The sequence below is a fragment of the Oncorhynchus kisutch genome, linkage group LG25, assembly GCF_002021735.2.
Source record: "Oncorhynchus kisutch isolate 150728-3 linkage group LG25, Okis_V2, whole genome shotgun sequence".
NCBI classification, from domain to species: domain Eukaryota; kingdom Metazoa; phylum Chordata; class Actinopteri; order Salmoniformes; family Salmonidae; genus Oncorhynchus; species Oncorhynchus kisutch.
In genome coordinates this window covers 18,339,036-18,354,641 of record NC_034198.2, presented here as the reverse complement: position 1 = coordinate 18,354,641, position 15,606 = coordinate 18,339,036, and the positions used below count along the sequence as shown (strand labels likewise).

The 15,606-nt window shown below is 43.8% G+C and overlaps 2 protein-coding genes across 6 annotated transcripts in view; one reads left to right on the top strand and one right to left on the bottom strand.

The window, feature by feature from the left end:
* LOC109870519 (uncharacterized) overlaps window positions 1-4,617 on the bottom strand; it is a 34,265-nt gene extending 29,648 nt beyond the window's left edge. For 2 of the 4 annotated variants that reach the window (XM_020461049.2, XM_020461051.2), the window contains exon 1: window positions 2,805-2,907. In XM_020461049.2, the coding sequence (XP_020316638.1) occupies window positions 2,805-2,837 (33 nt within the window). In that variant the 5' untranslated portion in view covers window positions 2,838-2,907. Of the gene's footprint in view, window positions 1-2,804; window positions 2,949-3,131 lie in introns of those variants that run through there. The other 2 variants (XR_004205512.1, XM_020461047.2) reach the window with 2 other exon arrangements.
* foxk2a (forkhead box K2a) overlaps window positions 2,883-15,606 on the top strand; it is a 17,365-nt gene continuing 4,641 nt past the window's right edge. Inside the window, exons 1-5 of one of the 2 annotated variants that reach the window (XM_020461044.2) lie at window positions 2,883-3,361; window positions 5,754-5,948; window positions 7,983-8,133; window positions 8,824-8,970; window positions 9,310-9,503. In XM_020461044.2, the coding sequence (XP_020316633.1) occupies window positions 3,081-3,361; window positions 5,754-5,948; window positions 7,983-8,133; window positions 8,824-8,970; window positions 9,310-9,503 (968 nt within the window). In that variant the 5' untranslated portion in view covers window positions 2,883-3,080. The remainder of the gene's footprint in view (window positions 3,362-5,753; window positions 5,949-7,982; window positions 8,134-8,823; window positions 8,971-9,309; window positions 9,504-15,606) is intronic. The other variant, XM_020461045.2, reaches the window with a different exon arrangement.

The window sequence follows — 15,606 nt, the reverse complement described above, 5'->3', positions numbered from 1 at the left end:
AAGAGAACTTAACACCGTGTCGCACGTCTGTGTTAACAAAGAGAGCTGGGATTCAGTTCTACCTGACTACAGACAGCCCACCACTCTGCCAACAGTTGACACTTCTGTGGCCCTCTGGTGTCCCCTGTGGTGATGCCGTTTCATTGATCCCTGCCAAAACCTCAGACCTTGCCAAGCACCTGGCTTATGCTTTACTGCATTATACACACAAGTGATATTAGCAAATAAGAGGTGAATTATTCCACACTAAAATAATTTGTTCAGTCTTTTTCCATGTCTGGCCCTCAAAGAAAGTAGACTTTAGTGACACCACATGCACTGCTATATACATTATAAACACTAGATGGCAATGTTGTCTCTAAAACAGACGGAAGTTGCTGCAATGGACATCTAGCTGTTTGCTTGCACCTGATGACCCCTTCACTTGCGCAGATCTGAGAGCATCAAATGTTCTGCTTTCACTCCTTCGTTTTCAAATCAGTGCAAAGGAAGTAGGAGATTATAAACAGCAACTAATTTGGTAAACTATTGAGATGCATGCACCCCCAAGCTATCTAGTCTTGATCACAGCAGTGCAGAGACAATTATGGAGGAATGTGAACAAGTACCCGTCCCTGCACACACATACACGTGTACAAATATTTTCAGTGATATAAAAAGGGCAAACTGACTCGACTCCACATCATGTGTATCTAGAGATTTCTAAATGTGAAATTCAAAAGAAGGTAGTCTTCTGGTTTTCCCAACTTGTACATTTCAGTAAAACGTTTAGAGACCGATTTGATCTTGAATGCAACGCCACTATGTGATGATGTCATCGATAAACGAAAGCGCATGCATGCCACATGGAACGTTCTCTATGCGACACGCTTGTTCATGTTGTAATCATAAAGAGTTAAGCACCGGGCATTTAACGATGACACCTTGTCAAGTCGGCCATTTACACGTCTTGTGAATTAATAGGCTATTAAATATGGACTATCGAGGCTAATTTCTAATATCCACACCTTTGTATTTGACCTCCATAACATTTCGAGTCGCCTGAAGCATTGTGGGTACTACGATTTGTAAACTAAAAGGCTGCTCGGCTGCATAGAAGACACGGCAGGATCGACTATTTGAATTTGAATCATGTGACCCAACAACAGAATAGTTAAAAGTACTACTAGAGGATGTCAATTCATTATGTTTAAAATGTCCAAGAAGAAATCATCTGTTCCAAGAAGGAGCACTTTGATCAGGACCTACCTCACCCCATACAACTTTACCAAACCGGGAAAAAGGGGGGAAGGGTTGAGTTGTGTGTTCAAAATCCACCGCTGTCCATTAAATATGTCACTAGTCACTTCAAGCCACATCCCGGCACACCCCCTGAACAAAGTTCTACAGCTGCACCATTGAAAGCATCTTGACTGGCTGCATCACTGCTTGGTATGGCAACTGCTTGGCATCTGACCGTAAGGTGCTACAGAGGGTAGTGCATACAGCCCAGTACATCACTGGGGCTGAGCTCCCTGCCATCCAGGACCTCTATGCCAGGCAGTGTCAGAGGAAGGCCCTAAAGATTGTCAAAGACTCCAGCCACCCAAGACAGAGACTGTTCGCCCTGCTACCGCATGGCAAGGGGTACTGATGCACCAAGTCTGAAACCATCAGGACCCTGAACAGCTTCTACACCCAAGCTAGAAGACTAATAAATAGTTAGTTAAATAGTTAACCAATAGGCTAGGCTGAAACACCTGCATTTTGGAGGTGACTTACCCAGGAAATCAAAACAGAGACCAAGTTTGTATTTGTTAACTCAATGATTTTTATATATTTTTTGAATTGTTTAACAAATATTTGTTATTGTTTCGGGGTTTTTTTTAGCTAAAAAGTTGGGGCTCTGCTCCCACCTGCCCTGTATGATGGGTCGCCACTGGGAAGTACAAAAGCCATTGATGGAGCACATGGTCTGAACAGACTAAGATTAAGATAGGAGTGATTAAGATAGGAGTGAAAAAAATTGATTTGATTTAAAAAACAAGGACATTTCTAAGTGACCCCAAACTTTTGAACGGTAGTGTGCATATGGGATGAGTAATGCAAGATATGTAAACATTATTAAAGTGGCATTATTAAAGTGACTAGTGATTAATTTATTAAAGTGGCCAATGATTTCAAGTCTTTATGTAGGCTGCAGCCTCTCTGTGTTAGTGATGGCTGTTTAACAGTCTGATGGCCTTGAGATGGAAGCTATTTTTCAGTCTCTAGGTCCCAGCTTTGATGGGGGGGGGGGACAGGCAGTGGCTCGAGTGGTTGTTGTCCTTGGTGATCTTTTAGGCCTTCCTGTGACATTGGGTGCTGTAGGTTTCCAGGAGGGCAGGTGAGATCGATTTTAAATACAAAAGTAACTAATAAGGAGTGAAAATATTTTCTATTTGAGAATAATTAAACCTTTATATTAACATTTATAGTGATGCTATAGTCACACCAGAGGACAAATTCAAAGCACCGACATAAATTGGATATACATTTCAAATCCACGGTGGCCACAATATTTTGAGTTGTTAAGACATCATTTATTGCAACTATATGTTTTTTAATTCCATTTTAGAAGTGTATTTATTTATTATAACTTTTGTTTTAGCAATACTGTATATCAACTACCCATTTACAAAACTTCAGTCCATTCCGTAATTTTCGGATACCATAGTTTACATTCAGCCATCGATTTGCGTGTCAGCCTACAGTGCAATCAACCTTGTTTTTCCCCCCAGTATTTATATGTGATTGTCATTGGTAAACACAGTTTATTTGCCTACCCAATCTTTGAAGTGATTGGATCGTTGAGCCATCAGTAACCTCCTTTCCGCCCATTTGGCCTCCTTTGGTTGGCTGTTGTCCCTTCTCTTTCTCTCTGTCGCGGCGGTGGGTTGGAGCCGCTGTGTCCCCGATCTGGCACGTTCCTGTCCAAATTATTCTCGGTTTAAAATTGGATTCCCTTTTACGAAATCTCTGAAATTCTCAACTGCCAAATTTAAAGTGCTCTCCAATTCTATTTTTCCGCACACAGCCTCAACATTAGAACCCCCAAGAAGATGGCGATGGGGTCGGCAGTCGCCCGGCTTGAGGGCCGAGAATTCGAATACCTGATGAAGAAGAGGTCGGCGACCATCGGACGGAACTCATCGCAGGGCTCGGTGGACGTTAGCATGGGCCACTCCAGTTTCATCTCTCGCCGGCACCTCGAAATTTTCACCGCTGGTGAAGACGGCACCGGTAGCGGGGAATTCTACCTCCGATGCCTCGGCAAAAACGGGGTGTTTGTGGATGGGGTGTTCCAGAGACGAGGGGCTCCACCTCTGCAGCTCCCACGAATGTAAGATGGGTAGTATTTTACATTTTATGTCGAGATAGAACTGCTAGCTTACGTAAATGTGACTATATTCTGACCTCCGCTTTGTTATTGTTTTGTTCCCCCGCCGCCGCACGTGTTGTGTCAAGCAACACACCGCGCCTGTCCCCACCAAACGTTAGTGAGCCGCTAGCTAATGTCAACTGGCAACGCTTGTTTTCTTTGCATAGAATGGTTTCGCGAAACAACCTGAAAAGGTTGTAATTTAACATTTAATACAATTACTAAGCGTGCATATATTTGTGTGAATATCTCTTTCTAGCACAGTGTTTGGAATATGTACAGTGCCTTCAGAATGTATTCGAACCCTTTGATTTATTCTACATTGTTGTTACATCCTGAATTAAATGAATCTTTTTTTCCCGTCACCCATCTAGATACCCCATAATGACAAAGTGAAAATGTTTATAAATGTATTGAAAGTGAAATATCTCGTGTACATAAGTATCCACACCCCTGAGTCAATGCTTTGTAGAAGCACCTTTGGTGGTGATTACAGCTTTGAGTCTTCTTGGGTATGTCTGGATCAGCTTTGCACATCTGGATTTGGGGATTTTCTCCCATTCTTTCTTGCAGACGTTCTCAAGCTCTGCTAAATTAGATGGGGCGTGGTGTTGAACAGCAATCTTCAAGTCTTTCAACATATTTAATGGGATTAAAGGCCGGGCTTTGACTGGGCCATTCAAGGACTTTCACATTCTTGTTCTGAAGCCATTCCATTGTTGCTTTGGCTGTAATGCTTGGGGTCACTGTCCTGTTGGAATGTAAATCTTCACCCTAGTCAAATGTCATTTGCACTGATGCAGGTTCTCATCAAGGATATGCATTTGTTTGGCTCCATTCGTTGTTCCTTCTATCCTTACCAGTCTCCCAGTCCATGCCGCTGAAAAGCATCCCCATAGCATGATGCCACCACCACCATGCTTCACGGGAGGGATGGTATGATGAGCTGTGCCTCTTCCAGATGTAGAGCTTTGCATTCAGACCAAAGAGTTACATTTGTCTCATCAGACCACAGAATCTTTTTGCAAACCCATCACATGTGGTCATGTGCCTTTTTCTCAGCTCGGGAGTGGCCACTCTCCCATAAAGCCCAGATTGGTAAAGTGCTGTAGAGACTGTTGTCCTTCTGGCAGGTTAGCCCATCAGCCAAGTACAGGTTAGCTACATCTCAGCTGTAGTTCTGTCAGAGGGATCATTGAGTTCTTGTTCACCTCCCTGACCAAGGTCCTTCTTGACTGGTTACTCAGTTTGGTCAGACAGCCAGCTCTAGGCAGAGTCTGAGTAGTTCTATATTTTTTCCATTTCACAATTATGGAGACCACTATGCTCTTGGAAACTTTCAACACTCAGTAAATAGTTGTATACCCTTCCCCAAATATATGCCACATCACAAATCTTTCTACGGCCAGTTCCTTGGACTTAATGGTATATTTTCTGCTCTGACATGCACTATCAACTGTGGGACCTTACATTGACAGGTGTGTTGTTTTCTAAATCGTGTCCAAGCAATTGAATTGGCCACAGGTGGACTTGAACCTGAGCTCAAGTTAGTGTCATAGCAAAAGGGTGTGGCTACTTCTGTCAATTTGATATGTGTTTTAATTTTAAAAAATGTCCAAAAAAAACATGTTTTCACTTTGCCATTATGGGGTGTTGTGTGTAGATTATTATCCATCTTGAATTCAAGCTGTAACACAACAACATGTGGAACAAGTCAAGGGGTTTGAATACTTTCTGAAGGCCCTTCAGCTAGTTACCTGTACGTTTGCGATGGGCCGTGCTCATTCTCAGCATTATTTAAAGTCGGATGTGTTGCAATGTTTGCGCGGCATCATGTAGAAACAAAGTATACCTACCTCGTGCTTATATCGTCAGTATGGTTTCTAGATCAAGCTGAATTGCTAACTTTTCCAAATGTTCCCTGTAGGAAATGGCCAGTAGAAGTAGGGGGGTTTGAAATAGTCTTGATTAGTAGACCTGTTTACAACTCTGATTCTATGAGGTCTGAAATATCAACTAGGCCTATGTCACAGCAGGCCAGTCAGCTGGTCCCAGAGCAGATGATATGGTCCAAATATACCCCCATGTAATAATAAGACCAGTTATGTAAGTGTCATGATGGCCATCCATTTATAAACCCAGTTTAATGGCTAACTCTTCTGGCCCATATTGGTTTATTAGAGCTGCACTGCTTGTTTTGACTGTGTGCAAAGATGGTCATAGCTTCACTGCTGGTGTGTAGCAGTCAATATGCATAATGAAAGAGACATTCTCACAATTGTTGAGTGAGTCTGGATGGCCTGCACTTGTCATGTCCTGATATTATCTGACTCTCCCTCTCTTTGTTTTCTAGGTGCTGTTTCCGGTTCCCCAGCACCAACATCAAGATCACGTTCACAGCCCTGTCCAGTGATAAGAAGGAGCGTAGGAACGTGTCGGAGTCACCGGTCAAGCCCGTCCAGCACCAAATGGCGCCGCTGACCATCAACATTCCAGACAACATCGCCCACCTCATAAGCCCGCTTCCCTCACCCACTGGCACCCTCAGGTGAGACTGGAGTGAAGTTGGAGCCATGAAACAGTCAGAGCAAATAGCATGGTTATTTAAATCTGGACCTCGATGTGAGTTCAAATGCTGATTTTTATTCTCCCCCCCCCCCTCCCTAATCAGGGATGGATTTAGACCTTTCTCACTTGGTGGGTGCAATTAATTATCAGGTAGACCAGAACCAGCAGTACCGGACCCCCAGGCTTAGATTTGAATACTCCTGGTGTGTATGTATGTATCGGAATGGCCGATTTTAATTAGGGCCGTTTTCATAACAATCGGTAATCAGCATTTTTGGACACCGATCACTGCCGATTACATTGCACTCCACGAGGAGACTGTGTGGCAGGCTGACTCCCTGTCATGCGAGTGCAGCTAGGAGCCAGGGTAAGGTGCTAGCTAGCATTAATCGTATCTTATAAAAAACAATCAATCTTAACATAATCACTAGTTAACTACACATGGTTGATGATATTACTAGTTTATCTAGCTTGTCCTGCATTGCATATAATCGATGCGGTGCCTGTTAATTTATCATTGAATCATAGCCTACTTCGCCAAACGGGTGATTTAACGAGCGCATTCGTGAAAAAAGCACTGTCGTTGCACCAATGTGTACCTAACCATAAACATCAACCCCTTTCTTAAAATCAATACACAAGTATATATTTTTAAACCTGCATATTTAGTTAATATTGCCTACTAACATGAATTTCTTTTATCTAGGGAAATTGTGTCACTTCTCTTGCGTTCTGTGCAAGAGTCAGGGTATATGCAGCAGTTTGGGCCGCCTGGCTCGTTGCGAACTGTGTGAAGACTATTTCTTCCCAACAAAGACAGCCAACTTCACCAAACGGGATGATTTAACAAAAGTGCATTTGCGAAAAAAGCACAATCGTTGCATGAATGTACCTAACCATAAACATCAATGCGTTTCTTAAAATCAATACACAGAAGTATATATATTTTTAAACCTGCATATGTAGTTAAAAGAAATCCAGGTTAGCAAGCAATATTAAACTAGGGAAATTGTCACTTGTCATGCGTTTATTGCACGCAGTGTCAGGTTATATGCAACAGTTTGGGACGTCTGGCTCGTTGCGAACTAATTTGCCAGAGTTTTACGTAATTATGACATAACATTGAAAGTTGTGCAATGTAACAGCAATATTTAGACTTATGGATGCCACCCGTTAGATAAAATACGTAACGGTTCTGTATTTCACTGAAAGAATAAACATTTTGTTTTCAAAATGATAGTTTCCGGATTTTTACCATATTAATGACCTAAGCCTCGTATTTCTGTGTGTTATAATTAAGTCTATTATTTGATAGAGCAGTCTGACTGAGCGGTGGTAGGCAGCAGCAGGCTTGTAAGCATGAATTCAAACAGCACTTTTGTGCCTTTGCCAGCAGCTCTTCGCTGTGCTTCAAGCATTGAGCTGTTTATGACTTCAAGCCTATCAACTCCCGAGATTAGGCTGATGTAACCGATGTGAAATGGCTAGCTAGTTAGCGGGGTGCGCACTAATAGCGTTTTCAATAGGTGACGTCTCTCGCTCTGAGACCTTGAAGTAGTTGTTCCCCTTGCTCTGCAAGAGCCGCGGCGGGTAACGGTGCTTCGAGGATGGCTGTTGTCGACGTGTGCCTGGTTCGAGCCCAGGTAGGGGCGAGGAGAGGGATGGAAGCTATACTGTTCCACTGGCAATACTAAAGTGCCTATAAGAACATCCAATAGTTGAAGGTATATGAAATACAAATGGTATAGACAGAAATAGTCCTATAATATCTACAACCTAAAGCTTCTTACCTGGGCATATTGAAGATATTCATGTTAAAAGTAACCACCAGCTTTCATATGTTTTCGTGTTCTGAGCAAGGAACTTAAACGTTAGCTTTTTTACATGGCACATATTGCACTTTTACTTCTCCAACACTTCGTTGTTTCATTATTTATTAGATATTTTTTTGCCATTGCAGGATTACCATGCTCTCTCCCACCGTCTCACTTAAATTGTTTCTCGTCCCCCACAGTGCCGCCAACTCCTGTCCAAACTCCTGTCCGTCAAGTCCCAGAGGGGCGGGGCTGTCTGGCTATAGGATGGGCCGCGTGCTGACCGCTGACCTCGTCAACGAGAACTCCCAAACAGACGACAAGGACGGCTCGGGTGGAGACAGCCCCAAGGTGAGACACCAGCAACTCAGGGATGCATCTGAAGTGGCTTCCTCTCCTTGTCTCCTTTCCTTTACACTGATATGAAAAAGAGATCAGTCAAGGCAGTATAATGGAAGCTAAATGAGAGACCAGGCCACGTCTGACAGACCAGTACTGATGAAGGAAAGTATATGAGAAGAGGATTCCTCAGTAGACATTTGAAATGCACTCCTAGTCCTGAGGTGAGTCGGCAAAGTGAAGCGTTCAGAACGGTGCAAATAGAAAGGAGACTAAAAGAGCTAAACTATTCCCTGTTCTACCTGACAGACAGTGGTATCTGTTCTACCCAATACGCTTCTGTCTCAACGTTCTGTTGCACCCTCTTGAATACATCCCTGAGCCCAGGGTGACAGAACACATTGGATTTGTTTTGGTTCTCTGGGGTGGGTTACTCATTGAAGTCCGTTGAAACATTCGGGAAAATATAAACTTGAGTGAGGAACCCTGGTGAATGCTAGTAAAATGGGGAGGGTGGGGCTCTACTTGTTTTCCAACATGTTTTCAGTTTCATGTTCCTCACACAAGTTCCCACAAAACCAAACCCTTTTATTTTTTGGGAAATTGACCCAGATAAGCACATGCAATTATAGCAAAAAATCTAAATGCTGCAATATCTGTAGCATGAAATAAAGCCCAATTCACCATTTGTTCTGTCCTCAGGATGACTCCAAGCCACCGTATTCCTATGCCCAACTAATAGTCCAGGCCATCACCATGGCCCCCGACAAGCAGCTGACTCTGAATGGGATTTACACACACATCACCAAGAACTACCCCTACTACAGGACCGCAGACAAAGGCTGGCAGGTTGGTGAATCCACCCTGTATTTCATGCTGCTGTGGTATTTCTTAGAATGAGAGACAAACTGACATCGAAGTAAACAGCTTCTTTTTAAGTTATCCTGTCTCACTTTATCCATCACAATCGTTCGTTCATGTGTTTTTGAACTGAACTCAATTGCTTACATCTTCCTCCCTTGTGTTCCAGAAACTGATTCATTGTTTCTCTCGCTCCCCCCCTTCTGTCTCTCTCCCTGGTGTTCTATAATTCCATCATTCTCACTTCTGTCTTGTTCCAGAATCTCAATCTCTTGTTCCATAACCTTTCCATAGTAATGAATACTGTCTCTCTCTTTTGTGTTCTAGAACTCGATCCGTCACAACTTGTCTCTGAACCGCTACTTCATCAAAGTGGCTCGGTCTCAGGAAGAACCGGGTAAGGGATCGTTCTGGAGGATCGACCCCTCATCAGAGGGCAAGTTGTGTGAACAGGCGTTCAGGAAACGCAGGGCCAGGGGGGTACCCTGCTTCAGGACCCCGCTGGGGCCCCTCTCATCTAGGTAATACTCTATTTCCATGTACACTGAGTGTACAAAACATTAGGAACACCTGCTCTTTCCATGACAGACTAACCAGGTGAAGGCTATGACCCCTTGGTGATTGTCACCTGTTAAATCCACTTCAGACAGTGTAGATGAAGGGAAGGAGACAAGTTAAAGAAGGATTTTTAAGCCTTGAGACATGGATAGTGCACATGTGCCATTCAGAGGGTGAATGGGCAAGACAAAGTATTTAAGTGTCTTTGAATGGGGTATGTATGGTGGTAGGTGCCAGGCCTACGATTTTGTGTGGGAAGAACTGCAACGCATTTGGGGTTTTCCACGCTGAACAGTTTCCTATGTGTATCAAGAATGGTCCACCACCCAAAGGACATCCAGCCAACTGGACACAGCTGTGGAAAGCGTTGGAGTCAACATGGGCCAGCATCCCTGTGGAATGCTTTCAACACCTTGTAGAGTCCATGCCCGGACAAATTGAGGCTGTTCTGAGGGCAAAAGGGGGTGCAACTCAATAGTAGGAAGGTTTTCCTAATGTTTTATACACTCAGTATATATTTCCCTCATATACAGTGCATTCGGAAAGTATTCAGACCCCTTCACTTTTTCCACATTTTGTTACGTTACAGCCTTATTCTAAAATTGATTAAATATATTTGTTTCCTCAATCTACATACAATAGCCCATAATGACAAAGTGAAAATCAGGTTTTTAGAAATGTATGCACATTTATTTATAAAAAAAACATACCTAATTTACATAAGTATTCAGACCCTTTGCTATGAGACTCGAAATTGAGCTCAGGTGCATGCTGTTTCCATTGATCATCCTTGAGATGTTTTTACAACTTGGAGTCCACCTGTGGTAAATTCATTAGATTGGACATGATTTGGAAAGGCACACACCTGTCTTTATAAGGCCCCACGGTTGATAGTCCATGTCAGAGAAAAAAACAAGCCATGAGGTCAAAGGAATTGTCCGTAGACCTCCGAGACAGGATTGAGTCGAGGCACAGATCTGGGGAAGGGTACCAACACATTTCTACAGCATTGCAGGTCCCCAATAACACAGAGGCCTCCATCATTCTTTCATGGAAGAAGTTGTGCATATTGCTCAAACTGAGCAATCGGGGGAGAAGGGCCTTGGTGAAGGTGGTAACTAAGAACCCAATGGTCACTTTGACAGAGCTCCAGAGTTCCTCTGTGGAGATGGGAGAACCTTCCAGAAGGACAACCTTCCGGAAGCCAATCCTCAGTAAAAGACATGACAGCCCACTTGGAGTTTGCCGAAAGGCACCTAAAGGACTCAGACCATGAGAAACAAGATTCTCTGGTCGGATGAAACCAAGCTTGAACTCTTTGGCTTGAATACTAAGCATCACGTCTGGAGGAAACCTGGCACAATCCCTACGGTGAAACGTGGTGGCGGCATCAGGCTGTAGGGATGTTTTTCAACGGCAGACACTGGGAGAGTAGTCCGGATCAAGGCAAAGGTGAACGGAAGTACAGAGATCCTTGATGAAAACCTGCTCCAGAGCGCTCAGACTGGGGCAAATGTTCACCTTCCAACAGGACAATGACCCTAAGCACACAGCCAAGCACACAGAAAATAGCTGCACAGCAACGATCCCCACCCAACCTGACAGAGCTTGAGGATCTGCAGAGAAGAATGGGAGAAACTCCCCAAATACAGGTGTGCCGAGCTTGTAGCGTCATATCCAAGAAGACTGGAGGCTGTAATCTCTGCCAAAGGTGCCTCAGCAAAGTACTGAGTAAAAGGTATTTTTTACATTTGCAAAAATGGCTAAACCTGTTTTTTCTTTCTCGTTATGGGGTATTTTCAAATCAAATTTGATTTGTCACATGCGACGTAGACCTTACAGTGAAATGCTTACTTACAAGCCCTTAACCAACAATGCAGTTAAGAAAATATCTATACAAAAAGAATAACAAATAATTAAAGAGCAGCAGTAAATAACCCCGCTATTGTTATGTACAGGGGATACTGGCACAGAATCAATGTGCGGGGGGCACTGGTGTCAAGGTAATTGAGGTAATATGTACAGTTGAAGTCAGAAGTTTACATACACTTAGGTTGGAGTCATTAAAACTCGTTTTTCAACCACTCCCCAAATTTCTTGTTAACAAACTCTATTTTTGGCAAGTCTGTTAGGACATCTACTTTGTGCAGGACACAAGTCATTTTTCTAACAATTGATTACAGACAGATTATTTCTCTTATTATTCACTGTATCACAATTCCAGTGGGTCAGAAGTTTACATACACTTAAGTTGACTGTGCCTTTAAACAGCTTGGAAAATTCCAGAAAATCATGTCACGGCTTTAGAAGCTTCTGATAGGCTAATTGACATACTTTGAGTCAATTGGAGGTGTACTTGTGGATGTGTTTCAAGGCCTACCTTCAAACTCAGGGCCTCTTTTGCTTGACATCATGGAAAAATCAAAAGAAATCAGCCAAGACCTCAGAAAAAAATTTGTGGACCTCCACAAGTCTGGTTCATCCTTGGGAGCAATTTCCAAATGCATGAAAGTACCACGTTCATCTGTACAAACAATAGTACGCAACTATAAACACCATGGGACCACGCAGCCGTCATACCGCTCAGGAAGGAGACTCGTTCTGTCTCCTAGAGATGAACGTACTTTGGTGCGAAAAGTGCAATCCCAGAACAACAGCAAAGGACCATGTGAAGATGCTGGAGGAAACAGGTACAAATAAAAAAGCCAGACTACGGTTTGCAACTGCACATGGGGACAAAGATCGTACTTTTTGGAGAAATGTCCTCTGGTCTGATGAAACAAAACAACTGTTTGGCCATGATGACCATCGTTATATTTGGAGGAAAAAGGTGGAGGCTTGCAAGCCGAGGAACACCATCCCAACCGTGAAGCCCTCCTGCTTTGCTGCAGGAGGGACTGGTGCACTTCACAAAATAGATGGCATCATGAGGTAGGAAAATTGTGGATATATTGAAGCGACATCTCAAGACATCAGTCAGGAAGTTAGAGCTTGGTCGCAAATAGGTCTTCCAAATGAACAATGACCCCAAGCATACTTGCAAAAAGGCTTAAGGACAACAAAGTCAAGGTATTGGAGTGGCCATCACAAAGCCATGACCTCAGTCCTATAGACAATTTGTGGGCAGAACTGAAAAAGTGTGTGCGAGCAAGGAGGCCTAGAAACCTGACTCAGTTAAACCAGCTCTGTCAGGAGGAATGGGCCAAAATTCACCCAACTTATTGTGGGAAGCTTGTGGAAGGCTACCCAAAACATTTGACCCAAGTTAAACAATTTAAAGGCAATGCTACCAAATACTAATTGAGTGTCTGTAAACTTCTGACCCACTAGAAATGTGATGAAAGAAATCAAAGCTAAAATAGAATGATTTATCCTACTATTATTCTGACATTTCACATTTCTTAAAATAAAGTGGTGATCCTAACTGACCTAAGACAGGGAATGTTTACTAGGATAAAATGTCATAAATTGTGAAAAACGGAGTTTAAATGTATTTGGCTGAGGTGTATGTAAAGTCGGAGACTTCAACTGTACATGTAGGTAGTTATTAAAGTGACTATGCATAGATAAGAGTAGAAGGTGGGGGGTCAATGCAAATAGTTTGAGTAGCCATTTGATCAGTCTAATGGCTTGGGGGTAGAAGCTGTTTAGAAGCCTCATGGACCTGGACTTGGTGCTCCGGTACTGCTTGCCGTGCGGTAGCAGAGAGAACAGTCTGTCTACGGTGGCAGGAGTCTTTGACAATTTATGGCCTTCCTCTGACACCGCCTTGTATAGAGGTTCTGGATGTTAGGAAGCTTGTCCCTGGTGATGGACTGGGCCGTAGGCACTACCATGTGTAGTGCCTGGCAGTCGTAGGCCGAGCAGTTGCCATACCAGCCACTTATACAACCTGTCAGGATGCTCTTGATGGTGCAGATGTAAAACCTTTTGAGGATCTGGGGACCCATGTCAAATCTTTTCAGTCTCCTGAGGGGGAATAGGTTTTGCCATGCCCTCTTCACGACTGTCTTGGTGTGCTTGGACCATGTTAGTTAGTTAGTTAGTTCGTTGGTGATGTGGACACCAAGGAAATTGAAGCTCTCAATCTGCTCCACTACAGCCCCGTCAATGAGACTGGGGGTGTGCTCGGTACTCCTTTTCCTGTAGTCCACAATCATCTCCTTTGTCTTGGTCACGTTGAGGGAGAGGTTGTTGTCCTTGCACCACATGGTCAGGTATTTGACCTCCTCCCTGTAGGCCGTCTCATCGTTGTCGGTGATCAGGCCTACCACTGTTGTCATCGGCAAACTTAATGATGGTGTTTGCGTTGTGCCTGGCCATGCAGTCATGAGTGAACAGGTACAGGAGGGGACTGAGCACGCACCCCTGAGGGGACCCCCGTGTTGAGGATCAGCGTGTTGTTACCTACCCTTAAAACACGGGGGTGGCACGTCAAGACGTACAGGATCCAGTTGTAGAGGGAGGTGTTTAGTCCCAGGGTCCTTAGCTTAGTGATGAGCTTTGGGAGCACTAGGGTGTTGAACGCTGAGCTGTAGTCAAAGAATAGCATTCTCACATAGGTGTTCCTTTTTGTCCAGGTGGGAAAGGGCAGTGTGGAGTGCAATAGAGATTGTATCATCTGTGGATCTGTTGGGGTGGTATGCAAATTGGAGTGGGTCTAGGGTTTCTGGGATAATGTTGTTGTGAGCCATGACCAGCCTTTCAAAGCATTTCATGGCTACAGAAGTGAGTGCTACGGGTCGGTAGTCATTTAGGCAGGTGACCTTAGTGTTCTTGGGCACAGGGACTATGGTGGTCTGTTTGAAACATGTTGGTATTACAGACTCCGACAGGGAGAGGTTCAAAATGTCAGTGAAGACTCTTGCCAGTTGGTCAGCGCACGCTTGGAGTACATGTCCTGGTAATCCGTCTGGCCCTGCGGCCTTGTGAATGTTGACCTGTTTAAAGGTCTTACTCACACAAGCTGCAGAGAACGTGATCACAGTCGTCCGGAACAGCTGATGCTTTCATGCATGTTTCTGTGTTACTTGCCTCAAAGTGAGTATAGAAGTTATTTTGCTCGTCTGGTAGGCTCGTGTCACTGGGCAGCTCTTAGCTGTGCTTCCCTTTGTAGTCTGTACAATTCGATCTTGGTCCTGTATTAATGCTTTGCCTGTTTGATGGTTCGTCAGAGGCTATAGTGGGATTTCTTATAAGCACAGTGCAATTTCCGGTAATCCATGGATTCTGGTTGGGATATGTACATACGGTCATGGGGACGACGTCATCGATGCACTTATTGATGAAGCCAGTGACTGACGTTGTGTACTCCTCAATGCCATCTGAAGAATCTTGGAACATATTCCATATTCCTGTAGTTTAGCATTTGCTTCATCTGACCACTTTTTCTATAGACCGAGTCACTGGTGCTTCCTGCTTTAATTTTTGCTTGTAAACAGGAATCTAGAGGATAGAATTATGGTCAGATTTGCCAAATGGAGGGCGAAGGAGAGCTTCGTACATGTCTCTGTGTGTGGAGTAAAGGTGGTCTAGAGGTTATATCCCCCCCCCCCCCCCCTGTTCTGTCCTGCCGATGGCAGGTAATAACCCTCCAGCTGTATGTTCTTAATGTCGTCGTTCAGCTGAAACATAAAATATTTACAGTTAATGTCCCGTTGGTAGGATATACATGCTTTCAGTTCGTCCCATTTATTTTCCAGCGATTTGAATGTTAGCTGACAATACGGATGGCAAAGGCAGGTTAGCCACTCATCGCCTGATCCTCATAAGGCATCCCGATCTCTTTCCATGAAATCTGTTTCTTTCTCCAGCAAATGACGGGGATGAGGGCCTGTTCGGGTGTTGAGTATATCCTTCCCGTCCGACTCATTAAGGAATTGTGTGTAGATTGGGGGGGGGGGGGGGGTTTAATCCATTTTAGAATAAGGCTGTAATGTAACAAAGTGTGGAAAAGGTCAAAGGGTCTGAATACTTTACAAATACACCTTGTGTGTATATATATACTGTGGTTTGAAATGGCATGCCCCCTGTGAGCTCAGTTAGGCACTGCAGGTAGATTAAATG